This window comes from Elgaria multicarinata, chromosome 17 (genome assembly GCF_023053635.1).
Source record: "Elgaria multicarinata webbii isolate HBS135686 ecotype San Diego chromosome 17, rElgMul1.1.pri, whole genome shotgun sequence".
NCBI lineage: Eukaryota > Metazoa > Chordata > Lepidosauria > Squamata > Anguidae > Elgaria > Elgaria multicarinata.
The window spans coordinates 21,671,402-21,699,086 of NC_086187.1; the positions used below are offsets into that span (position 1 = coordinate 21,671,402).

General features: G+C 45.9%; 1 protein-coding gene across 1 annotated transcript; it reads left to right on the top strand.

The window, feature by feature from the left end:
* The first annotated feature begins 670 nt into the window (after positions 1-670).
* On the top strand, positions 671-22,784 carry GET4 (guided entry of tail-anchored proteins factor 4). Its single transcript, XM_063143587.1, has 9 exons — positions 671-859; positions 11,931-12,009; positions 13,462-13,543; positions 15,114-15,263; positions 16,762-16,900; positions 18,212-18,352; positions 18,445-18,520; positions 20,515-20,587; positions 21,401-22,784. Exons 1-9 carry the CDS (start codon positions 708-710, stop codon positions 21,487-21,489), a joined length of 981 nt encoding a protein of 326 aa, XP_062999657.1. The 5' UTR covers positions 671-707; the 3' UTR covers positions 21,490-22,784.
* The last annotated feature ends 4,901 nt before the right edge of the window (positions 22,785-27,685 follow it).

Consider the following 27,685-nt stretch of genomic DNA (forward strand, 5'->3'; position numbering starts at 1 on the left):
CCTGAGGGATACCACCGTGGCATGCATACAAATGACACCTGCTGAAATCCCCTTTTCTATGCAACTGTTAAAAGATACAGGAGCCCTGTCCTCTTTTTCATATGGTCGCCCTACTTGAACGGCTCCTGGATAATAAGAGTCTTAAACTCTTGGAGGAAAAAAGGCGGGATATAAACGTAATAAATAAATTATAAATAATAAACACTGAAGCTAGTGGGGCTTTCCCCACACATTCACCATGGGTTCCCTGAGTTATTATTTCTAATTTTTCATGGATAGATATACGCATCAGCTCATGCAAATTGGTATCCTTCTCTTTCTCGGCAATGGCTCCTACTGACTTGGGAATAAAGCCCCATGAACCTCGGGGGGGCTTTACTTCCGAGTAAACCCCACCGACTTCACAGGCGAGCTTCTCTCCCTCCGCCTTGAAGCCCAACGGCAGCGTCGTCATGGAAACGCCGCCGGGGGGGCTGCGTCTCCGCGGAGTCACGTGATGAGGCGCGTCTCGCGTCACACCGCCGGGCTTTCTGCAGGCGTGTCCCTCGCCAGCCGCCGTCCTTTCCGCCATTGTCGGGTAGGCGGGGCCGACGGAAGCCGAGGAGGACGGCCGTCGTCGTCGTCGTCTCCGCCGCCGTACGTAGGCGCGTGCGTGGCGTGAGACAGCTCCGGCAGTGTCGCCTGGCGTCCCCCCCCGCCCCGCAGTCATGGCGGCGGAGCAAGAGGCCTTGAAGGGCGGCAACAGCGGCAGCGGCCGGAACCGGGGCGGCGTCCAACGCGTCGAGGGCAAACTCCGCGCCAGCGTGGAGAAGGGGGACTATTATGAGGCGCACCAGATGTACCGGACGCTCTTCTTCAGGTAACGGGGCGCCTCCCTCGCAAGGCCCCGGCTCTCCCCCCCCCCCTCGCCCCCGCTCTCCCTTCGCCCCTCCTCTTTCCAGACGCTTCTACTCACGCGCCAGCGGTCGGCCACGCGCACCAGCAACCCACCCCCGCCGCGGCCGCCGCGCCCTTTCCCCAGTGCTATTGGCTGAGCCTCTTGCCCTTCTCGGGCATCCGAGCCCCGATTGGTCGGGGAAGAGGAGGGGCTCGCAGGGGGAGGCTCCTGCGCAGGCCAGAAAGAGCGAGGAAAGCGGGCTGAATAAGGAGACGGGCGCCTGGAGCCCTGTGTCTATGTGTATGTACGTAGATGTGTAGTTACGTGTACACACACACACACACACACACACGTATACACGCACACAGATCACACATATGGCCTTGAGATGAGCAGTCCAAGCTTTGGGAGCTGAGTGACAGCAGGGAAAAGGGGCTGAATAACGAAAGAGCTGTGTGTATGTGTGCCTTTGTGTGTGTGTGTATACATGCACACATACTTACATGTATGTATGTGAATATAGATAGATATGTGTATGTGTGGACGCACACAGAGAGACATACACTCATAAGATGGGCAGACCAGGCTTTGAATGAGGGCAGGGAAAAAGGGCTGAATAATAAGAGGTGCATAGACCCATGAGTGTTTGTACACACACACACACACACACACACACACACACGTGTGGGTGGGTGGGTGTGTACAGATCTATATGTGTACATGTATTCCAATCATATACATATATTCACATTAGTCCTGCCATAATACCCAGACAAGGAGTCTTGTGGCACCTTAAAGAGTAATAGATATTCTATTATATAAGCTCTTGGTGAATGGAAAGTGTTGGACAAAATCATGGAGGGTACAGGTCTGTCAGAAGCTGTTAATCTTGATGGCTAAATTGATCCTCCATGTTCAGGAGCAGTAACGAGAGAACTATGCACTGGGGGAGGGGGGCAAACAACAGATGTTGCCCCCTTACCTGTAATCTTCTAGTATAAAGTCTATTGCAACAAATACTGAAGTTTATGCCATGATAAATTTGTCTTTAAAGTGACACAAGACTCATTCGTTGTTTTGGGTACATCAGACTAAGAGTGCTACTCCTCTGGATGATTTATGGCATGCAGTCATGTTAGAGTTACATAGGTAGCGTAGGCAGGTCTCTGACTCCAAAGGGGTTACAGTCTAAAATAGTGGAGAAATAGAAGGAATGACGAGGGCAGGGAGGGGAGGATATGGACAAATGCCATTATGTTGGCTGCAGGAACAATTCTGCGTCCCCTAGACAGAGTCTAAGGGGGACATAGGATTGATCGGTTTCCTGACTCCAGGCTTGGAGTCAGGAAACAGTGTCCCCCCACTTCCCCTTGTAGCCAGTGCGGAGAGAACCATGCCGGCTACCTCGCCACACTTGCTAAACAGAGCATGGAGATGGGTGGGAAGGAGGCGTTACAGGGAGGGGAGCCTGGGGAGCAGCCATACAAGAAATCCGACAGCCGCCCCAGCCTCTTTCCCTCCTCTTCCCCCTCCCCAAAGCCTCTGCTAGATGGGCGAAAATGAGTTCAGAGGATTACAAGTACCCAGGGCTCATCCCATAGCATTGTATCCTTAAAGCTTGGTAACAAAGTGGAATGAGGATTAGTGATATAGACACAGAAGAGTATAGAGAAAAAAACTATGGTTTGTGTCTCAGTAGGCATATGCTGCTTTGTCCCTTTTAGGGTCGGGGGGGGGGATCACAGCTTAGTTCTTTGCATGGAGGGTGTCCCATATTCAACCCAGGCATCTGCAAATAAAAGGGTGGGGTAGCCAATGGTGGGAAAGACCTCTGTCTAAGAGCTGCTCCCAGGCATGGTAGACAATATTGGGCTAGATGACAGACAACCACTCTGACCTTGTGATATAAGGAAACTTCCTATGTTCCTAATAGTGGAACCAAAAGGTCACGGTGTGCAAGAGGTACACTGACATTTCTATGCAAAGCTCAAATGTATATAAGATAAGCACACATTTCAGTAGCTCTGTTGGCCTGTCACAGCAAACAAAAAGGGGACTTGTGGCATCTTAAAGATTAACATTCATTTTGGAAGTAGCGTTTGCATGTGCCTTCTTTGTCAGATGCATGATTACACTCAGCGAGCAATACATGGTGGGAGAAAGGTGAACAGTGGAGGGAAAAGTCTGTGGAATGAAAAGGCTGTGTAGTCTGTGACATTTCTGTGCAAAGCTCAAATGTATCCGAGATAAGTTCAGTGACTATTTACAAGAGCAGTTATTGGAGTTGAGACCATCTTCTCAGCTCTTTTCTGTGTTGGTTGGAACAGACTGACAAGGCTGCTCTTGTAGAATCTCTTAAGATACTAGACTTCAAATCATGGAATGATTTTGGTAGGTCGGGGATCTATCAAAAGGGCAACGCTGCATCACGCAACTCATAATTGACATGTGGATTTCAGGGCCACAAAATGTGGTGATAGCCACTAGCTTTGGTGGCTTTAAAAAAGGAATAGACAAATGTAGAGCGAGTAGATCTTTTATCAGCTAATAACCTTGAAGCAGTAGATCTCTGAGAACCAGATGTTGGCAGGGTGAACAAATCACCTTCATGTCCTACTCACAGTGCTGCTCATAGCTGAAAAACTGCTGAACTAAATGCATCTTTGCTCTGATCCAGCAAGTCCATGTTTATGTCATTGTGGCCACCTTTTCTTAATCCAGCAAGGAGATAGTAATCTTAGTAATACCTGAGAAGGAAAAGGTATTTTTTTAAAGGCTAAGAAATGTATTGTTGTACGTCAGCTGAATGTCATTTAATCAGATGTATCTGGCAAAGTGGGCTTCAGTTTGTCAGAATTCGCACTGCAATAAATCTATTTATTAGTCTTTATTTGGAGATGTTTTGAAATCAGTTGGCATTTATTTGCGAATAAGGCTTGGAACTGAGGAGTTGGGGACTCTGTTCTTGTTACAACAGACTTAACACGGTTGTCTTTTTTAAACGGTTGAGTTGAATTCCTAAACTGCCCCACCCTTAGAACTGAGGGCAGATAGTAACAATTTTAAATATGCCACAATAAAACCAGAAAAATAAAACACACCGTTAATGTATCACATTACGTTTAAAAAATTTGCTTCACTCCCATCAGTTAAAATTCAGCCCAGGTAGTAAACCTTCCCAGAAATACTCATGCTTGACAGCCCCATCGACACACCCCTGTTTTTGGTAATATGCATAAGATTAGAGTTATGGATAGGATGCACTTGGCTGTCCCTAAATATTGTGATTGTCTGTTATGGAGGAAGTGGTCTATAGGGTTTAAGCTATATGCAAGACATTACCACTTCACTTGTGGTTAGTCAGGGGTAACAATCACAGCAGGTTCCTGTGACTAATGTGGATTTGGGTCCCCATTTTCATCTGTACAGAAAGTTTGGGAACAAATCCACTCTGGTTTATGGATGTGTTTGATGGAATTGCCTGAGAGTTAATAAGTAACCTTTGATTCATTATCTTCAACATGCGGTCAATATCCAAACTGGAGCACTGGGTGCATGGAGAGAGCAAAATAATGTGGCTATAAGCTGATAACATCTGGTGGTCGCGTGGAGGACAGGTCGGGGTAGAGAACTGGGCCTAATCTACACCAAGCAGGATATTGCACTATGGAAGCGGTATGGAAGTGGTATGTAAAAGGCAGGAGCCACACTACTGCTTTATAGTGGTATTGAAGTGCACTGACAACTGTTGGGGCCCACTGACACATGCCATACACCACTTTCATACCACTATATCCTGCTTGGTGTGGCTCCTGCCTTTTATATACAGCTTTCATGGTGTAATATCCTGCTTGGTGTAGATTAGGCCGTAGTCTCAAAGTAAAAGAAGCCTGTCACAGGAGTGGGAGAAGGGACTCAAGGTTGTGAGAGGGATGGGAATTTTAATTGCCTTCTTGAGTTAGTGGCTAGAGCGGGATGGGGGCAGTGAGGGGTTTTAAGTGTGTGAGCTGAGCTGAGCACTATCACTGATCATGTATCTCTGCAGAGGCCTGATTGAAACAGTATTGGTCCAAGCCCAGGTTATGTGGGTGTAGGGGTAGAGTTCCTCCATTTCTATAGCCAGAAACCCATAATGATCCCCTTGAATCAGGCCAGCTGAGGTGGCAGTTTAATACACACTCCTCTCAGGTTGGAGTTGATAATAGAATACTCGGAGTGATCAAGTTTTGAGTTTCAGGGCATTGCTTAGAATGAATAATTTCAGGGCATTTTGGAAACATGAGCTGTTGTGCAGAAGCCATTTTGAGGTGGAGTTAATGGCAATTTGCTGCTATGCGATATGAACGGATGATAGAAGCTTGCCCTCACAAACTGCTTCAGCTGTGCTGGAAGTATTGGTGGAATCAGCACCATTTCTTGCCCCTCTACAGATTTACTACTTTAGATAAAACCAGTGCTTTGTCATGCTGCCTTCCCTGACTTCTGCCTGGTAACAGCTACATTTAAAGGCAAACATTGTTTCCTAACCCAAATGCCATTTATTCTTTAGCACTACTGTGATCTTGGAGCAGATAGGAATAAACCTGTCCTGTGCCAGGCTGCCAACTGTACTAGGGCTGGCTCATGATTAGACCGAAACTCTTATCGGTATAAATAACATAATTAAAACAATATGTACTGTACAGTTGATGTTAGAGCCAAGCTCTTCTCACAGCTGAGAGGGCTGCAGATTATTCAAAATGAAAGCAGAGATGGTTATAGCGCAGAGTTTAATTGTGAAATGTAGGAGTTCCAGCTCTTCTAATGACAAAATTAAAATGCACAATTGGGTTCCTTGTTTTTCTTAAAATGACGCACATGCCAGGGTTGGTTGCATTCATGATCTTTTCACCTTGCCTGATTTCTAGTTCGTTTTAATAGTTTTTTATATGTAGCTGCCCTTCCATTGTTCAGGGCGGTGCCCGTAAGTTTTTCCCGTTCACAAACAACCCTGTGAGAAAGCTTTGGACAAGAGATAGAATCATAGAACAGTTGAGTTGGAAGGGGCCTATAAGGCCATCGAGTCCAACCCGCTCAATGCAGGAATCCACCCTAAAGCATCCCTGACAGATAGTTGTCCAGCTGCCTCTTGATAGTGACCAGCCAAAGGCTACTGAATGAGCTTCACATTTGAGCAAGGGTTTGTACTCCCTGCTTGCTTCTCTCCCAACTTCCAGGGTAGATAATTCTGTTAGTGTGTCGCAGTAAAAACAACTCGTCTTCTAGCACTTCTAAGACTCACAAATTTCTTACGACCTAAATTCTTGTTTCTTTGTTTCACTTGAGCTGGAATTGATAATTGCATACCTCCATTTCCTTCTTTATTTTCCTCTGTGCTTTCTCTTTCACCCAACTAATACAAAGCCTTTGGCAGATTTGAGAAATTGGAATATTTGGAAGTGACCAAAAACTTGAAATTCAGAGTATTGTTTGGAAATGAATTCAAGGCATTCTGAAAGTATTGGATGTTATACTGAAGCCATTTTGCAGCACATTCAGTTCACTGCACCACACCCTTTAGGTGTTTTAAATGGAAAATAAAATGAGGCTGCATTCCTTAAAAGGTTGTGATCTCATGTGTCATAGGAGCAGCTTATGAAAGTGGGATACACAACATGATGTAAAAAAAAAAACAGGGCCTAGCATGAAGAGGGGGGAAATCAATAGTATTTTCACATCTAGTTTGAATATATTCACCCCAATCCAGCTCTAGCCCTGAATAAAAATCATATTTATGCATCACTAGTTGCACCAGAATGTGATAAAATCTCTGTGTTGTTGAGCATAGTACAATATGGATAGTCAATATTCACACCTAGATGTGCATCTGAATGTTCCTCTTAGATCCAGAATTCCTGATACTCACACACAGGTGTGCATCGGCACATGAACCTTGTTATCCAGGTCAAAGTAGTTGAAGGAGCTTATCAAAATACTGAATACACCTTAAAATTCTGTTTATAGATGATAAAATACAGGAGGGTGTATATGTGTTAGCATTATAGAACTTAAGTGGCAAGTTCTATTTGTTTAAGAGAGCCTTGTGTGGCGCAGAGTGGTAAAGCAGCAGTTTCTGCAGCTGAAACTCTCCCCACGGCCTGAGTTCGATCCCAGCGGAAGCTAGTTTCAGGCAGCCGGCTCGGGTCGACTCAGCCTTCCATCCTCCCAAGGTCGGTAAAATGAGTACCCAGCTAGCTGGGGGAAAGGTAATAACGGCCGGGGAAGGCAACGGCAAACCACCCCGCTGTAAGGCCTGCCAAGAAAACATCAGCGAAAGCTGGTGTCTCTCCAAGAGTCAGTAATGACTCAGTGCTTGCACGAGAGGTTCCTTTCCTTTCCTTCTATTTATTTAAGTTAGCCTTATAGAGCTTAAGTGGCAAGTTTTATTTATTTATTTGTTGCATTTATATACCACACCATAGCAGAAGTGCTCTGGGCAGTTTACAAAAATTGCAACAATATAGTCATGTTCAACGTGTTATAGAGTTAGAAAGCAGTCTTGATTTTATTTTATTTTTTCTGTTCCACCACACCACCCATTCTAGCATGTTCACTTACAGTGTTGGGTTTGTTAAGATTATAAACTTCTCAGGACCTTTAGTATTTGAATGTTGGGCTTCAAGGATGACCTTGAGTTTGTGTTGACAATGAAATGAGAGGAATTAGGCCATATCGCAGCAAGTTTGGCAAGGTGGTTTTGGGACACTTATGATGGTTTGGACAGCAGTTGGTCTTCATGTACAGTAGATGCTTTCAAGCGCTGCACAGCAAAACCTGTGGTTGCTGTCTTGTCCCCAAATGCAGGGCTAACCCTCTAAAGGACAGTTTTGCTGCACCATCTGTAATTCAGAGGATCTGAGAGGTGCTTGTTCCTGTATGGTTTATCCCTTTATGTCTGCTGTGTAGGTTCTCTAAAGTAAATTGATGAAACAAAGAGATTATGTATTGTGAGTTATGAATTGGAGGAAAAACATGATCTGGATGTTCTTAGCTGTGCCAATATTCCAGAGCGGTAAGAAATGATTCATTCTCTGGACTCCTAGCAAATACGCTCAGGATTATAATTAAGTCATGACTGGAACTGTGATAATGTGTGTGCTGCACAAATTGTGTGCCAAGAAAAATGGGATTCGGTGACCTCTAAAACTTAAGCATATTTGGGCATAATGCATATTTAAGACTGGGGGGAAAGCCCTACAACTCCCAGCATTCCCTAGCCAGCATGGCTCGCTGAGGGATACTGGGAATTGTAGGACTTTTTCCTATCTAATCATACATAGGATTTAGCCCGTAATCAGATTTGTGTGCCTATGAGATTTCGCTATTGCCTATCATCACAGACAGCTGAATGGTTTAGAAACCTATGTTTAAACAGAAGAAAAAAGTTTATGTGCTTAAAATGCTGAACTGGCGTGACCCTGAGCCAAAATGGAGAGGAGGCACAGACCAATTCACCCCTTGAAAATTGCACCCTCCCCCCATTTTGGCAGTAATTCAGAGGGGCCCAGAATCAGAGCAAGATCAAGAAGTACTGTCCTCTTTGGTTTGGTTTTGTGATACCATCATTTAGCCCAATCTTATAGACTACCTGGCACCATGACAGTATCATTCTGACTACATGATCCCTGACTGGATCACGGACTCAGTAAGGAAAACCTTTTAAAAAAATAACAGTACTCCAAAGCAGCATCTGGGAGGATTAATAAGCAGGAGTGAAAGAGCGCAAAGAATCACAAGATTGTGGGAGTGTTTTGGTAAATATTTAGTGGCAGAAGACTTGTTGCATCCTTGTGCTTTGGGGCAGTTATTTTACATGGGATAAATCTCTCCTTGCTAGGCTTCTCGCAGATACTTTACTAAAATTACCATGGACGCTACCATTTTTCTATACATACCTCTTATCCTCGGATCTAGAAAGAGACAAAAGACCTTTGGATGAGAGAGGTTAAGGAGCACTGTGCGATGGGTTTTTCATACAGTCAAACAATAGGACCTTACTTAAGCAGAACTGTGTTTTCTGGCGGTGGTTTCCAGAAAAAAGCTGGTTGTTGGTTGGCATAGAGTACCTGTTCTGGAGGCCCTGCGCAGTCAGGGATGCGTGTCTCTGTCATGAACAGGAAGCTTCCGAAATAAGGCAGACCCTAGGAAGTATGGCGTCGCTTGAAACATTAAGGTGTGTGATTGCAGGATAGGGAACCATGGATGCTGATAATGTGATAAGTGCATGAAGATTGGGGCTGTGTCCTAGGGTGTGTTCAAGCCGCAGTCATGAAGGTGGACAGATGTGTCAGCACCTGCCGCCGGCATCATTCATCTGCTCTGTGTCACACTAATCTCTCGCTCTTCCCTTCCCACCCACAACGCTGGTGTTCGTGAGCATGGGATCCCCCAGGCCATGCAGAGTCCATATGGCAAGGGCTGCGCTGTAACGATGCGCCAAGGAAAGGGTACCCTTTGAAGATACCCGCTGAGCTGGCTTCCTGTGATTCTGGTTTGGCACGCTCGTACCCAACTGAGCTGCCCATCTGTCCAGATGTACTGTGGCTGTCAGTCTTGCCTGCTGTTCTGCCAAGTGTCACGCCTCGCTTTGGGATGCCGCAGCCTGAAGGACCCCTTCATTGTAAATGCAGTGCGCACAACCGTGATGTTTAGCTACAATTAGAGGATTGACAAATCCAGAAAAACAGGAACCGGCAATGGAACGTGGTGGCGTTTACAAGCGCATTGCGTGGACAACTTGGGGTGGAGCAGGCTAGGTCCAGGTTAGGCATCCCCGTCAGCTGATGCACCCATTCTCCTCCTGCTTGCATTGGCCTCCAGGCAAAGAGAGCTTCTTTCTTTGGAGGCCAGCGCTGTGGGGAAGACGCCAACACGGATGAGCTATTTTTCATCCCAAAAGCCGGGTGCTGCCGCCAAAGGCCGCCAGGGAGGCATCAGCTGATTGCGAACTTAGTCCATAAATCCTGCTTTCTTTTTATGTGTGGTGAATCTTTATTTACATATTAGGCGGTTGGGTTGAGTGCGGGGAATCTTTGCTATTTCAACGTTTTATGCCAGGTTCACGTTTTGTGAACCGCCCAGAGAGCTCCAGCTATTGGGCGGTATAGAAATGTAATAAATAAATAAATAAGCCTGCGAGGGCAGCATCTCTTGACTAGCGGCGCAAGGCTGGGGCCGTCCGCTGTTAGTGCTGGGAATCCTTTGCAGCTGCCTGCCTTAATAATAATAATAATTTATTTGTTACCCGTCTCTCCCTCTGGATCGAAGCAGGGTACAACACAAATAAAAGCACAATAAAATACATATAACTAATTAAAACATTTAAAACTAATACATTATTAAAAGCAGCAAATTATTAAAAAGGCATCTCAAAATTCAACTGGGTAGGCCTTGTAGGGGAAGGAGTCTGTTTTCTCCTTCCTTCCTTCCCTTTTTTTTAATGGTGTCACAACCTTTATTTTGTTATAGTATTCTGTTTACAAGTTCAAGCACACAAAAATCTACTGTTTACAAATTCAAGCACACAAAGATAGACTTGCTTTGGTTGTTCAGTTAGCATGAGCATTTGTGACTTACAGCCCTTGTCATCAGAGGCTGTAAGTGGAACTGGAGGCTTTGAGTCTAAAAAGATAGTTAAACTGGTAGATCTACAGCAAGCTTTTAATTCAACATTTACAAACCACAAGGTGCACTAAGAGTCTTTATAATGTGCATAGAAACCATAGTCCCTATTGAGTCTCTGATTAACACAATCTTATTTCTTTTTTAAAAAACAATGTTATTGTTTCATAACCATATATGACATAAAAGCATTACATAAAGACATTACATCTAAGAGAAATGAACACACAAGGAAAAAGGGGGGGAAAGGGAAAGAAAGGGAAAAAGAAAAAAAGGCAACAAAAAATAAGAAGAAAGAAAAGTCTGCTTTCTCCTTCCAAGCAAAATAGGGGACGATGTTCCAATGCCTACTTCACCTTTCACTAGGCGGGTAACTGTGTGAATTGGTCTGCTGAGATGAAGAGCGACTGGTAGTTATCATTCTATAAATCTTGTACAGGGTCCCCTTCCATCGGTGTGTCTGCTTGCTTCAACAATCCTTCCGTCTAGGGCTCCTTTGTGGCTCTAAAAGATTGCAAAATGCATTTTTGAACCCTGCCCTGAGTCTCTATTAATGATGGAAGCAAATCAGGCCAAGGCCCTTTTGTCTCAAAGGGTAAGAGACTGTGATACACAAGTTCTAAGATCTACAGAACCTGCTCCCCTCTATTCTTAGGTAGTAACCCAAGATTCGGAATGGCAGAAGCGAAATATTTTTCAATGCTTAATATACCCAAATATCGGCGTGCGCTAACTCTGGCAAGATTTAATGTCCTGCCATCTACTCTGTTGCAGGGGAGGTTTCAGAAAATCACTTTTCACGATCGCTTGTGCCCATGTGGAAGCAATGAAATTGAATCGGTTGTCCTCGTTTAACTCTGTCGTTGTTTTTATACAAAGATTAGAGAGAAATTATTACTTGACACCAGTTTAGAAATTAATGCAGTTCTTCATTGCTACAGAGGACAGAGTCACAGTTGAGGCTTTTGCAAAATTCTTTTTGAATGCTATGAGAATAAGGTTTCTCCAGAATTGGTTCTGCTGCATACTTTTCAAATCTATGTAATTTTGCCCTACTCTCATGCATGTGTAAAGTCTGGTCGGTGACCGTAATAAAGTTGATGATGATTTTCGAACCTTTGAAAGCTGAACTCCCCGCATGATGTTGTGGATACCCTTCACTCTGTGTGTATGGGGAGGGGCCGTGGCTTAGTGGTAGAGCCCCTGCTCTGCACACAGAAAGCCCCAGTTTCGGTCCCCGGCATCTCCAGGTAGGGCAGCAAAAATCCCTGCTTGAACGCCCCCCGGAAGAGCCGTTGCTGCCAGTCAGTGTCAACAATACTGGCTAGATGCATCAGGGGCCTGACTCATTTATAAGGCATCTTCCTATGTTCCTCTGTGTGTGTTTTTGCAGGTACATGTCGCAAGGCAAACACGTGGAAGCGAGAGAGCTCATGTATTCCGGGGCCCTGTTGTTCTTCAGTCACAACCAAGTAAGACCCGTTCAAAGTTTTGTGAAGATGATGCCATAAATAACTAGTGCTAGAAGGTGGGGGTGCTGAAAGCAGCTGGGTTGTAGCCTGTTGCAGTGATTTTTAGACAGCCCTGGTGCTCTGCTATTTGCGCGCTCACCTTAAGCATGTGGCAGCTACTCCAGGCAAGCATGGTGTGGGCAGAATGTACCTGCCATGCGCCGAGCACCTGTGATCGCCTTGTCTTTTTATTTATTTATTTATTTATTTCATTTATATCCCGCCTTTTTTCCTCCAAGGAACCCAAGGCGGAGTACATAATCCTCCTCCTCTCCATGTTATCCTCACAACAACAACCCTGTGAGGTAGAGGTTGGGCTGAGAGTCTGTGCCTGGCCCAAAGTCACCCAGTGGGTTTCCATGGCCAAGTGGGGACTAGAATCTGGATCTCCCTGACTCCCAGTCCAACACTTTAGCCACTACACCACACTGGCTCTCTCCCTTTAGTAGCCCTTTGAAGCTGGGAAAGACGCAGACCCAAACCACAAGTGTTTTAATATATGGTGTTGAGTGCAGGACAGTGGAAGAAGAGAGAGAGAGAGAGGAGCAGGCAGAGACCATCAGAGCCTGCTGCAGTTGGACACCCACCCACCCACCCCAGGGCTGAATGTCATCTTGACCCTGTGGGGAAGAAGAAGGAGCTGTTGGTCTGCCCCTCCATTGGGAGATGAGAGGGCAGAGCAGGGCCTTCCCACCAGCCTGAACATTCTCCTTAATTTCTTTTTATTTTCTCCCTCTTCCCTCCCCATCCCCTTTTCCTTGTGTGCCATGTCTTTTTTAGAATGTAAGCCTGAGGGCAGGGACTGTCTTCTTTACTGATCAATTGTAAACCGCTCCAGGAGCCTTTTTGGCTGAGGTGTGGTGGTAAAAATACTCTAAATAAATAAATAAATGCTGGACTGGCTGCTTAGATTCTCCTCCTTCCTTACCTCCTCTTTCCTCCTCCCAAAGCCTTAAAGGCATATAGAATCTTTAGGGCTAAACGGGATAGCAGCTGATTCAGCAGAGCACAGTGCCTCGACTCCACACACACACACACACACACACACACACACACACACACACACACCATTAAAGAGACCTTTACAGCTGGGAAAGACAGGAGCTGAGTGGTTACCTTGGTGGAGCAGCAGCCACCGCCCCAATGAGGCATAACCTCACCCTAAATAATTACTTCATAGAACATTGCAAAATCTCTTTGCTCGTAAAGGCAGCAACCTTCACCACCACGGTTGTACAGGCTTGAATAAAACAAATTCAGATGAATCCAGAGAATTAGTCCAGCAGCAAGTTAACAGCACAAGGTGAATGTCTCTTCCAAAGATAGGATTTGTCACTTCCCCCTCTTCGTGTGTGTGTGTGCGCTTGCTGCTTAGTCGTATCTATTTGGCATTTCTTCTTCTGTCTTTTCTAGCAAAACAGCGCTGCTGATCTGTCCATGCTAGTTCTAGAATCCCTGGAGAAATCGGATGCAAAAGTGACAGATGCGCTCTTAGGTGAGAGGTTCCTCCGTCTGTCTTCGTCGCTGTGCTCCTAGCGTTCTGATGCGTAACCCGTGGTGTTGTGTCTTTCGATACCTTTTTATTGCGGTCCCTTCTCAACCTGAGCTGGAAGAACTTGGGAATTGTCTTGCTAGAACAGACCAATTTCAGTCTAGTCCGACAGCAGCCAACTGGGTGCCTCTCCAAGCTCACAACAGGCCATGAGCCTCGTAATCAGTGTGTTTCTGCCTCTGCACACTGACATTTATAGCTATCTTGGCTAGAGGCCTCTTCTAGACGTACAGGCTGCCTCCCACTGGTACCCAAATCACTGGAAAATAAACTTTTAATAATGGCCTGACCGTGCTTCTGTACAAGCATCGCTGTTTGTAGGTGGAGCGTGATCTTTGGCACTGTCCTCTCCCCAACACAGGCACAACCTGTAATGTCTGCACAATAATTGGCCTCTTTGCCGTTTTGATGGACAGCCACGTCTCCATCCCGTCCTCTTGGCGATGTGCTCAGTGCCCGCGGGTCGACCTTTTTGTCCTTTGCTTGTCTGATTCGGTAAGCATGCCGTTGATAATGCTCTTCTCGCAAGCTGCCCGTCTGGAAATCCTGTGAAGAGGGGTGTTTTTTCCTTCCCCCCTTGACTGCTGATCCCAGGGGGTTTGTGAACGGGATGAAAGCTGGCAGTGAGAGAGTGTGTGTTTCGTAACTCACCTGTCTTGCATCTCACCGGCGGCATCCTCCTGGAACCATGCTCCTAACTGCAGCCGTTGCTCCTGGACAGCATCCTTTGACTGGTCTTCTCTCTGCCTGCCTGGGATCGGATAGTTTCAGGACATCTTTGTTAAGCCATTGGACAAGATGACTTATTTTTTCTCCATCACTGGTTAGGAAAGGTCGCGGTTCCTGGCACTGCAGCAGAGAGGTCATTTAAGTGGTTCTTCCTAATCTCTACACCAGTGGTTCCCAAACTTTTTCAGGTAACCGCCCCCTTGGTTCCACAAACTTATGCCCAGTGCCCCCTCCTCAATCCAGACATGTATTAATACCGTTTAAGAAGAGTCCTTTTAACGGTGAATTGAAATGTTTCAAAATCGCCAAAACGCTACTAAAGAGACATACCCTGCTTGGTGTGTCTCTTCATTAGCATTTTGGTGCTTTTGAAACATTTCAATTCACCATTAAAAGGACTCTTCTTAAATGGTTTTAATACATGTGTGGATTCTTCCCCTATATGGCTTGGGACCAAACTACCTTCTCCTATAAAAATGTCCCTAAGTTTTAAGACCTTCTGGAGAGGCGCTTCTCGGAAAAGACCACCTTGAGCGCTCCCCTACCGCCCCTTTGCCTCTTAACGCTCCCCTATGCAATCCCACCACCCCCAAGGGGGCGGTACCGCCCACTTTGGGAACCACTGCTCTAAATAAAATCATTTACATTGTTAAGAAATCTTAACTAAGTGTCTTGAGAGTTCTTTTCTGGCAGGTGTGTTAAAGCAAAGCACAAAGACACTGTTGCTATAAAAACAAAAGTTAAAACTGTTTGCCTAAGCCTTGCTTGTTGTGATTGCTTCTAGAGAACTTGGCGAAAGTGTTCAGCTTGATGGATCAAAACTCCCCCGAAAGAGTAGCCTTTGTGTCGAGGGCGCTGAAATGGTCCAGTGGCGGATCTGGGAAACTTGGGCATCCGAAATTACACCAGCTGCTAGCCATCACGTTGTGGAAAGGTAGGAATAGGATCAGTGTGATTGGGCGTTAAGTCTTGTTCTTCGAACGCCTCCTCCCGTATGTATCTGCCCGGACCTTAAGATCATCTACAGGGGCCCTTCTCTGTGAGCCCCTGCCAAAGGAAGTGAGGCAGGTGGCTACTAGGAGGAGGGCTTTCTCCGCTGTGGCACCCCGGCTGTGGAATGAGCTCCCCAGAGAGGTCCGCGTGGCGCCTACACTGTACTCCTTCCGTCATCAGCTGAAGACCTTTTTATTCTCTCAGAATTTTAACACTTAATTTTAACTTAAATTTAAATCTTACAGTTCTAACTCTGAATTTTAATCTTATATCAATTTTGCTGTGTGGTTTTTATCCTGGTGGTGCTTTTTATACTGTATTTTGTATTTGTGCTTTTAACCTGTGGGTTGTTTTATGATGGTTTTAATTTTTGTGAACCGCCCAGAGAGCTTCGGCTATTGGGCGGTATAAAAATGTAATAAATAAATAAATAAATTCTTCGAAGTTTCCAGATACGGTGGCCTTGGGCCCCCAAGTGTTCTGTGTACCAAAGGAGGCTTTGAAGAGCAGCCCCTGTGTTACACGTCAACCACTTTGGAAACCAAGAGGGATTTTTAGATAAGGCGTGGCGGAGAACATGTCTGCTATTGCAGGAGAATGTGCAAAATCCCACTGGCCATGTACAAGCCCTTGGGCATGCTTAATATAGCTCTTTGGAGCCTGGCCTGCATCTTCTAAATGTCTTATTTTTATTCTACCTTGGACAAGCTTGTCACAGAGTGGAATAAAAGGTCTTGGACAGTTCTGCCCCACTAAACCCACGCCAGCCCCATCGCCAGAGATTACGGCAACTTAGATTAGCGTGTGTTCGGTGTCTGCTTTATTTTTAAATCCAGGATGAACACACTCCAGAGATAAATTAGAAACTTGGCAGCATGTCTCGGTGGATTTTTTTAGGAATCTGATCCCTCTTATCCACAAAATGAATCCTGCCGAACAGATTTGTGCTAGCATAAGATATATTTCAAATCTTCTAATTCCATTGCAAGGCATTCAGTTATACCATATATTCTCAACTTCCAGGTTGTTCATAACCGGTCCTGCTGCCCTGCCCCCCCCCCCGCCCCCCCATCATGCTGTGTTCCGAGAAAATCTTAGTCTTTTACACAGTTCCACAAATTTGCTCAAATTAGCTACTGATTTAGTCTCAGATTTTGACATTTCTATGACAAGCAGTGTTTTTGTATATGGAGGAGGGAAACATGTAGGCAGAGAAGTGCTCATAAGGGGAAACTGGGTATGCAATCTTGCATGTTTCTAACCAGCAGTTTCCAAACATGTTTCAAGCTAAAAGGGCTAGAAACTTAAAATTAAAAATAAATAAACCTAATCTTAGAGAAGACAGCTTTTATTATTATACCCCTGGGGAAGAGGCATAAACTGCAAACTGATTTATATTGCTCTCTCTTTTTTTTAAAAAAAAAACCCTTCTCTTTTAGAGCAAAACTATTGTGAATCCCGATATCACTTCTTGCACTCCACAGACGGTGAGGGATGTGCAAACATGCTGGTAGAATATTCCTCATCCAGGGGGTATCGTAGTGAGGTGGACATGTTTGTAGCTCAGGCGGTGCTACAGTAAGTGTCCTGCTCTTACCTTGTTTACGTCTTTGCCTTTTGGAGTGTTTTGCTTTGTTTAGCCACAAGGGAAGGAGGAGCTGTAAGATATACACATTTTAAGCCATAAAACTTAACAAGAAGTTGAATGTGGGCCTAGCGCTCCTCAGATTTGTCTCTCTTAACTTGTTTTACCAAGACGTTTTCAAGACGCTGAACTAGAATAGTCCAGTATGTCAAAGTGTTTGCTGTTTCGTTATATTTATGTCCTACCGTTCTGCACTCAAGTTTTCACAATTCAAAATAATGGCTCCCATATAAAGGGGGGAGGGGGGAAGTTATAGGGAAGGTAGAGGGAAGGCCGGTAAGTTCAGGTACTCTGTCCCTTGCATGAGATGGTTCTTGGAGGCGTTGAGCCAAACAGCAACTGTGGTCTCAACTGAGCAGAGGATGGAGGTGGCTCCTGTTTCATCTCTTCCTCAGATGAAGAAAAGGCACGGAGGAGAATAGTTCTAGATACTGAGCCGGCCATTTGGAATTAACATTTGTAGGCTGCGTTTGAAATGTTTACAGCGTTTGCAAATATATTATCCCAGTAATCCCCACTACAACCCTATGGGATAGGTCAGTTTTATTATCCCCATAATTAAGTTTGGGGTCCATGTGAAGCTAAGAGGATAGTGAAGCCGGCTGTTGAGAAGGGAGCCCACGTGAGTTTTGAACCATGGACTCGTTGGCTCATACGCCGCGCTCAGTCACAATACTCCCGACAATGGGAACATCCTCCTCTCTTGCCATGATTGTTCCATCTCTGAAATAGGAATAACCAGCGGTTATTGTGAAGGGCAGCCAAGCCTTTAAAGACACTGCCTAAACTCTAACAGACCAAAACTCAGTAATACTTTTCCTAGAACTGATACAGTGGGGCTGTTCACACATCACCATTAATTAGCTCATGATTTGTGGAGACAAGTGTTGTGTGTGTGAGCTGCATCTACCTTCTGTAAACAACCTCCAATCAGCCCTATCAAAGGTTGTCAGCATGACATGCAAACCCAGGACACTGGGTTGTTCAGGGGCTAAACAACCCATTGGTTAACCCAATAATAAACCCTCGTTTAACTGCTGGCTTGTTTAGCCCCTAAACTATCCAGTGTTCCTGGTTCTCAGGCCACACTGAGAACCTCCGATCGGAGGTTGTGTCCATAAAACGTAAGCAGTTTGCAGGCAGCAAGAGTCCCTGCAGATTGATTTGCCACCGTGACTTGCAAACTGGGTCCGTGTGTAGTCCTTCCTTAAAAACAATGGCGTAACTTACGTTTCCTTTTTCAGATTTCTCTGCTTGAAAAACAAAACCAGTGCGTTAGTGGTTTTTACAACATACACACAGAAGCATCCTTCCATAGAAAGGGGCCCTCCCTTTGTACAGCCATTGCTCAACTTCATTTGGTTTCTACTGCTGGCAGTTGACGGGTATGGTTTTACTTTCCTCATCCAGCATGAAGGCTGGCTGCCCTTTTTGCCCTTCAGCCTGGTTTTAAGTTGTTGTGTCGCTTCTCTTTTAGAGGAAAGCTAACGGTATTTACAGTATTGTGCGAACAGTATCAACCTTCCTTGAAGAGGGATCCCATGTATAACGAAGTAAGTTGCTTTTACGCTTGTAGAACGGCATTCATTTCCCTAGAGTTCCCTTTGTATCATTTTGCAATCCCACATGTGACCCCTGCTCACAAGACAATAAACCAATAACAGTAAAATGTAAGCTTTCCATCAAAATCAAAAAGCTGCCTGTTGAACTCACTAGCTTCCTAAGAACATCTGCATCTTAAGCACAACGGTGGGGATCAGACAGTATATAAATCATTTCTGAGCAAAACCAGTTTTGTCTATGCTGGCTGGGAAGTTGCTGGGCGTTTTCCTCCGACTTATCCGGAGGGCACCAGGTCAAGGAAAGCTCCCTTAAAGCAGCGGTCCCTAACTGTTTTGGCACCAGGGACTGGTTTCGTGGAAGACAATTTTTCCACGGACCGGGGGGGGGGGGGCGTTGAGGGGATGGTTTCGCTCTCCCAGAGCAGCTTCCGGCCGGGCGCCCCATTCCAAAGCCGCCCCGCCCCAGCGTCCTGGCTTCTCTTCAGCTGGGCAGGCGAGATCGCGCCCCACGCCCAGGTTCGCTGGGGTGGGAGGTTGAAAGCAGCTCACCTGTGCGACCTGGTTCCTAACAGGCCACGGACCGCTCCCAGTCCGTGGCCCGGTGGTTGGGGACTCCTGCCTTAAAGCACAGCATAGGGATTTGCCTTCATTTCTGTGGCCTGTTCAGACAACACACCAAGCCATGGTTAGGCCACTAACCTTTTTGCAGCAAATGGTTAGTGAGCGTGTTTAAACCGTGGTTCTGTAGCCACCAGGGTTAGGAGTGGGTCACACGACACACTAAACCATAACATTTCGCTCAAAATGCTTAACTACGCCCTCTCTCTTGGCGACAAGAGAGAGGGCCTTCTCTGTGGTGGCCCCCCAACTGTGGAACAAACTCCCTGAAGAGGCCCGCCTGGCACCGACATTGTCATCTTTTCGACGCCAGGTCAAGACTTTTCTCTTCTCCCAGGCATTTAGCAATATGTAACAACCGTGGGTCTGGGTTTTTTGGCTCATTGTTTTTAACGTTGTTATAGTGGTTTTAAACATATGTGTATTTTGCTTGTTTTTGTGGTTTTTAATCTTTGTACATTGTTTTTAAGTGTTTTTATCTCATGTGACCCGCCCAGAGAGCTTCAGCTATGGGACAGTATACAAATGCAATAAATAAAATATAAATAAACCAACGTGGCTTAGCGGGTCATCTGAACAGGGCCAGTGTGTGTTTTCAATACCGTTTTAGAACCCCGAATAGGGAAAAAATACTTGTATAAAGTGAAGTGCAATGAACGCTTCAATTACATCTCAGTAAGCCCTATTGTAGGCCAGTATTATTAGCCACAGCTTTCCCGTCAGGATGCAGGAGCGGAGAGGCCAACCTCACAGCCATGGTGCTACACCGGAGGAGTAATAATACAAAACGTGTGCATGGAGGTGGGGAGCTGCAAACTGGGTGAACAACACCGACCCTGTTCAAACAACACATTAAACCACGATGATTAAGCATTTTGAGCTACACACTGTGGATGAGCGTGTCGTGTGAACCATGTCTTAGCGTGTCGGGTGAACTATTCCTAACAACGGTGGCTACATAACCACGGTTTAAACACGCTCGCTAACTATTTGCTGCAAAAGTGTTAGCGGCCTAACCATGGCTTGGCATGTCATCTGAACAAGGTCACCATGTGTTCGGGGTGCAGGTGGGGTTTAAGAGCCAGCAGCGATAAGGCCATGCCCATCTCCCTGGGGAGGGAGTTCCAAAGATGTGGGGTCCCACCAGGAAAGCGCTATCCCTGTCTCCCTCCAGCCTAACGGCTCTTTGCTGATGGGCCAGAGAATAAGGCTTGTGATGCTGATCTTAATTCATGGGCAGGCTCATACGGGTGTGGACCGTGGTTTGGATTGTCGTCTGTGGATCATTCAAGCCCTGGTTTGGCACGACGTCTGAACTGAACCAGTGATGACATTCCCTTTTTTTTTCCCTCGTTCTTTTTTTTTAGTACCTAGACAGAATAGGACAGCTCTTCTTTGGTGTTCCACCCAAACAAACATCATCCTATGGAGGACTACTAGGTGAGTTTAAAATAAAGGACCAAAGTGATTATCTTCGTGAAAAAAGACAGCAAATTCTAATTTGACGTACGTTATTTGGCAAAGATTTAAGGCTTGTAAGAATGGATAGCTTTATGTGAGTTTTACTGTACATCTTACTGGTGGTGGTCCACTTCTTGTAAGATCATAGAATCATAGAATAGTAGAGTTGGGAGGGGCCTATAAGGCCATCAATTCCAACCCCCTGCTCAGTGCAGGAATCCACCTTAAAGCATCCCTGACAGATGGCTGTCCAGCTGCCTCTTGAAGGCCTCTAGTCTGAGAGAGGCCATCACCTCCCAAGGCAATTGGTTCCATTGTTGTACCGCTCTAACAGTCAGGAAGTTTTTCCTGATGTCCAGCTGGAACCTGGCTTCCTGTCACTTGAGCCCATGATTCCGTGTCCTGCGCTCTGGGATGATCGAGAAGAGATCCTGGCCCTCCTCTGTGTGACAACCTCTCAAGCTTTTGAAGAGTGCTCCCAGTTCTTTCAGTCTCTCCTCATAGGGCTTTGTTTCCATGTCTGTGTCTCTGTTTAGAAAGGTACTTGCCAGTTTGGGTGGAACGAGGGTTTCTTGCTATGTGTTTGAGGCATCACCGGCATCTCAACACTGGAGGCCACTGCCACCAAATAGCGGATCGATAACCACCATTCCACACGCACTGCCTGTCTCTCGAATACCGTGTGGGGAACTCGCCCTTCCGCCGGACTCCAGAAAACGACAGTGGCTCAGTTCAGACATCAGCCGGTGGTTAGCAATGACGTTTTCCCCTTGTCCTGTATTTCCATCCTAGGCAATCTTTTAAACAGCCTGATGGTGGCTGGGGAGGAGGAGGATACGGAAGACGGGCAGGAAGACAGCAGTCCCATCGAACTGGATTGACCTCTTCCAGAACTGCTCGGAATCCGACCCACGTGCTCACTTCAACCTCAACCACCACCAAAATAGACACTTTGAGAACGAGTCCTGCGATTGCTTCTCAACAGGTCAAAGGGCTCCCTCTGTTCTGTTTAAAAGAAGGTTGCTGATGTTCATAATGTTTTGGTCTATATTATTTATGTAAAAATGCAATGGGGGTAAAGCCAAGAGAACAGATTCGGTGCAATCGTTAGCAGGCCTCTGACAACATTGACCGGTGACGGACTGAAGCGGAGCCTTCCCTGCGATTCCGTAAGCGGTATTTCCTCTTCTCGCAATCACACTAAATAAAGCCGAAACATGCATTTGTTGCTTTATATTTAAAGAGAGAGAGAGGGGAAAGAAACACCCTACGTTTTTGTGTCAGCGAACTTAATAAATTGAAGCGCTTGATTGTCCCAGAGGGTTGTCTTGAAAGGCAGGGGCTGCAGTCGCTTGAGAGGGTTATCGGTGGAGCCGGTGCCAAAAGCATTTTGAGACGAGCCAAAGAAGATGCGATACGAATCGAAAGCCCAAGCAGGAAATACCAAAATTGCTTCCATTGTAGAAAATGAGACCTCTTGGTGAGTCAGGAAGTTTTGTGAATAGTTGTGTGCACTGTGGATTGGCTATAGCATCTTTAAGGTCTTGCTCCACTGTAAAATATGTAATTTAACACCAGTGGATCACGTGAACACCGGAGGCCGAGTCAAAGTAGAATGTCTCTTAGTCCAGTAACACTGTATGTGGTATGTACTGTGGCTAAAATCTTTCGCCCTGGGAGATGGCTTAATTCTGTGACGGTTCGGCTATCTTGCCACGACCCGGCCCCAAACGACGACATTTTGGCAGACAGAGCAGGCAAATATTTGAAACAGGGTGAGCTTTGACAAGAAGGGGATGTTGCTGACCTCTCAGTTCTTTCTTGTTTGATATTTATTTTTATGGGATGATATATGGGTTCATTTTAACACTTTATGTAAAAAAAAAAAGAACAAAATTACAAGTAACTGCAAACCACATGCTAGGCTTAATATAATTCTACATCTTGTCTCCATTAATACACAACGCCAGATGTTAGTCGTATGATTAAAAGATGAAAGCGAGGGGTGGGGTGGGGGAAACACTTTATTTTTTCACATTTAAAATAAAAAGGCTTAGATTAATACAGCGATCATGCATGAGGGGAGATAATACATTTTTATTTACTGTAAAGAAAAAATTAAAAAGGATGAATTTGTGTTAATTGTTGAGTATTGAATAAATACTTTATACTGGGATCTCCAGTGCTCTTGGCTTTTGAGCATGGTTGTGGATCAGCTATTTTAAAGACCTCTGATGAGGACTTTAAGCAGTGACTCTGTGGGGTTTTCGGTTTCTCTAGCAGCCAGCCCGGCTTGTGGGTGGTGGCGCGCCTCCTAGATCCATCCCTTCATGGATTCCAGAAGATGCTTGCTTTTCGGTGCCTTTCCGCAGTCCAGGGCCTGTTGTCTTAGTATCTTTCGTATTACATAGAATGATAGAATAGTAGAGTTGGAAGGGGCCTATAAGGCCATCGAGTCCACCTCACACACAACACATCCACCCTAAAGCATCCCTGAGATAGCTGCCCAGCTGCCTCTTGAATGCCTCCAGTGTGGGAGAGCCCACAACCTCCCTAGGTAACTGGTTCCATCGTCATACTGCTCTAACAGTCAGGAAGTTTTTCCTGATGTCCCGTCGGAATCCGGCTTCCTGTCACTTGAGCCCATTATTCCGTGTCCTGCGCTCTGGGATGATCGAGAAGAGATCCTGGCCCTCCTCTGTGTGACAACCTTTCAAACATTTGAAGAGTGCTATCATGTCTCCCCTCCCAGTTCTTTCAGTCTTTCCTCATAGGGCTTTGTTTCCATGTCTGTGTCTCTGTTTAGAAAGGTACTTGCCAATTTGGGCAGAACGAGGGTTTCTTGCTATGTGTTTGAGGCATCACCAGCATCTCAACACTGGAGGCCACTGCCCCCAAATAGCGGATTGATAACCACCATTCCACACGCACTGCCTGTCTCTCGAATACAGTGTGGGGAACTCACCCTTCGACCGGACACCAGAAAATGACAGTGGCTCAGTTCAGACATCAGCTGGTGGTTAGCAATCAAGAAGAGATCCTGGCCCTCCTCTGTGTAACAACCTTTTAAGTATTTGAAGAGTGCTACCATGTCTCCCCTCCATCTTCTCTTCTCCAGGCTAAACAGGCCCAGTTGTTTCAGTCTCTTCATAGGGCTTTGTTTCCAGACCCCTGATCATCCTGGTTGCTATAGGCGATGCACCTTGCAATTCATTGCATGTCAGAATAAAAATAAAGCCCAGGGGACCTGCAAACAAAGGTTGCGGTGTGGTGTACTCCTGTTGGTGTTCCACTCAGCCAGCCTTGCTTTTCTCCATGGTACTCCGTTCTTCTACCCACCACCACCTTTCTGTCCCCTCCCACCCCGTTATCAGCATTCTGTGACCCCTGAGCAGCCTCAGTCCTCATTGGATCGTTTGTGGGGGAGGGGTTGTACTTCTGCAAATATTGGGATTTCTCAGCACCTCTTGGTACCTCCCTCGTTGGTCAGGGTGGTGCCATTTTGGCCCCACAAGGTTCCACACTCACCTCTGAATTTTGGAAATCGAGGGAATCGCCGGTCTTAATTTCTCTCTCAGGTCCCAGCAAAATGGTTGATACAAAGTAGTTTTCCCTCTCTGCTTCCTACTTCTTTTTATAACTTGGATAAATTCCTGTTGGCGAAGGCTATCTATGGCTACTAGCCCTGATGGTTGTGTGCTGCCTCCAGTATTGAGGCAGTAAGCCTGTGTGCACCAGTTGCTGGGGAACATGGGTGGGAGGGTGCTGTTGCACCATGTCTTGCTTTGTTGGTCCCTGGTCATCAGCTGGTTGGCCACTGTGTGAACAGACCTTGGTCTGATCCAGCAGGGCACTTCTTACGTTCTTACATCCTGCTTCTCTGTAAAATTTTGGTCTTGTTTGTTACAAACTGCCTTTCCGGTTCTTAGAAGCCCGCGCTGAGGATAGATTCCCTGGATACCATTTTGTTTGCAAACTCCTCCCAGCCTGCTCACAAAGGCACGTGAAATGTAGGGATCAGGTAACTGCGAATAGGGCGGCATCTTCTGGCAGGGGGTAATTTGCAGACACGAGAAGAAGACATAATATGGATTCCCAGGCAGGCGGCGTTTACACCTTCCCCACCTTGAGACGGATGTGTATGCTTCAGGTTTTGCAATAAGCAGCCGTTTCCTGCAAGAAATGCAATATAATGTGTGCATCATATTTTTGGAGGATTAAAGAGGAGTGTGAGAGGCAAGAAGACATGGAAGGCTTATGCTCAAAAATCAGTCTGAAGTGTAAACTGTTTAATATGCAGAATCATGATTATCCTTAAAATCCTAAAATGGAGGATAATATTCTACCCGTATTGCAGCTGGGATCTGAAAGTGAGCAAGTCGCTTTTTGCAATTTACCTGGGGTATTTTTTGGCCGAGTTCAACTGTGTGTGTGTGTGTTCCATCCCATGCTGTTTGTGGTAACGCTACCCCAGTGTGACTGTCCCTGTCGACAAAGGCTACAAATGCATTTTGCAGCGTCTTGGCTTAGGCAGACGTATTCTAACAGGTCCTACTGGTGGCTTCCTGTCAGGAATAGAAAGCGCAGCGTTGGGTCTTGTAGTTTAGCTAAGATTTAGTTGGAAGTATTCTGGAAGGCTTTTGAGCTTGTTCAGCTTCTGAATGGTGTTCTCGGAGCAGAGATGGAGGAGTACCCTTACTCCCCGCAAGCCGCCTGCTTGCCCCGGCCTTGGCAGCGAAGCTGTCTGTGAGAAACTGATAGAGAAAGGTTAGGGGTTTGCAGAAGGGTCGCTCAGATTGAAGCGTCATCTTGGTGGGCTGAGCAGTGCCGCTCTGTTTGGACTGGGGCATTGCCGAAAAGCCAAAGCCCCTCTCTGACAACTGGTCTGGAAGAGGCCTACGCCTCCCTTTTTAAGCTGGTGCACAAGCGAGGAGCCCTTGCTAGGAACATCTGCACTGCATTTCTCGGGAAACATTCCTGATTGGGGCCATCATCGTCTGAGACTCTGGGGGCACTCTGCGCATGCTTCCTCTGATCTGGAACTTTGGATGACTTAAGAATTTGCCATGAAAAGTACTGGGAGGCTTTTCATAGACTTGAACTCTCGTTTGTTGTGGATTGTATGTTTTTGTTTGTCGTCAGCTCAGTGCACCGGCAAACCGGGTGTGATCATTGATTGCTAGACCTTCCCTCTCCTCTGCCTAGACTCATGCAACGAGGGGCGGGCCGTGCGGAAGCTGTAGCACAGAAATAATAATAATAATAATTTATTTCTTACCCGCCTCTCCATCCTGATTGAGGTGAAATACATAAAATATTGATTAAAAACATAGTATACATTGTTAAAACTTCCTAAAAGCATCCTAAAATTCCACTGGATAGGCCTGCCGGAAGAGATCAGTCTTTATAGCTTTCTTAAATGCTAAAAGACTGTTAAGTTGACGAATCTCCTCTGGCAGGCCATTCCAGAGTCTGGGAGCAGCAGACTGTGGAATGGTTGCGCTTGAGGCTTTAAACCTTGATCATGTTCCCTTTGAGTTACCAACGTATGATCTGAGTTTGGACCACCTCTCTTTGGGTGGTTTGTTAGACCTTTCAAGAATCTGATTGCCTGAAAGATCATGTCATGAATCATCCCCCTCCCTTGTACGGGTTTGGAACCCGCGTATGGATTGTCCTTGTGTTCAGAACTGTGGAGATGGCAATGGAGAAACCACGTTGATGGGGATCTCATCACGGTAGAAGTGATTAGCGTTTGACTGTTCTGGAACTTCTTGGAGCCTTTAGCTACTGACCATCAGCTGTATGATTTCTAACATGCGTCACCATTAAACTTTGACCCGTGAGATTTCCTGCAATAAAGAATCCTCACTGATTTGGGTGTCCTGCGTCAGTTTGCCAGAATGTGTGTGTGCGTGAGGAACTGGGAAACCCTGACACTTCCTATGGGCCTGAAGAGACCCGACGATTCCCACCCAATGAGTTAACTTCTTTTGGAAAACCGACCCGGATTGCAGGAAGTCTGAAGTAGTCTTAATGAGCTCTACAGAATCAGCGCCCTTAAGACTTGTCGACACTTCGATATAGCAAAACCATGCCTTTTGACTCTGGATTTAAGTGACGCAGGGCTCTGGGTTTTTAATCTCCCATCATAAAGGTGTGTTTGGATCTCTGCTTCCCCTGCAAGGCTGAGTTATAAAAGGGGGGCATATTTTGCAGTTGAGGATAAGGGAGAAGTTTTCCTAGAACAGTGGCTTTCGTGTAGTCTAACTCTAGGCAGTCCTCTCCACATTGTCTCAGCTGCTGAGGAACCCTTGCAGGCCTGCCATGGGGCACCAGCTTGTTGTAGAAAGCAGTTCTTTAGCACATTCAGGGGCACTCATGTCAGGGACATTCAGTGATTGATACTCACTGTTGCTCTACTCGGAATTCAGTGTGAGCTAGAAGAGAGATGGGTGGAATTCAGGCTGCGCAAATTTAGGCTGTCCTTTTGTGCCGTGTCCCCTAAACCTGAGGGCAGGGCCTGTGCCTCAATTTTAACTCTTTGTGTAGTATCTAGAATGTTTTAGGTGCTTTATAATATAATACAGCTATAGATTGCAGGGGAGGGTTATGAGAATCGGGCAAATCGTCTTTCAAGGAAATTGATCTGTCGCTAGCAATCCCCAGAGTAGCCTTGGAGAAATGATTGCATTAAAGGTTCACAGTGTCACAATGAAAACCTGAAGTGCATGCCCATGTACCGTACGACCCGCTGCTGAGAACGCCCAGCTGCGTGGTGGGAAATAAGCCATTTCCTGGGAGGCTTCCTTGCCTGTTTTGTACATGCTTGTGTCGAAATTGCAATCTATTTTACAGTTCTTATGCTGATTTAAAAGTGTTTTTCTGCACATGCACACTCCTTGCTGACATTTACCAGCTTTCGGGTGGGGCGATGGGGGGAGTTGTATAAGCAAGGAAAAATCCCACATGTTGGGAGAAACGCCTCCAGCCGAGCCCAGGCTAAATTCCTATTTCGAAAACTGTCACATGGGCGTCTTTTCCTGTTTTATTTTGGATCGCTAGGTGGTGCTGAAG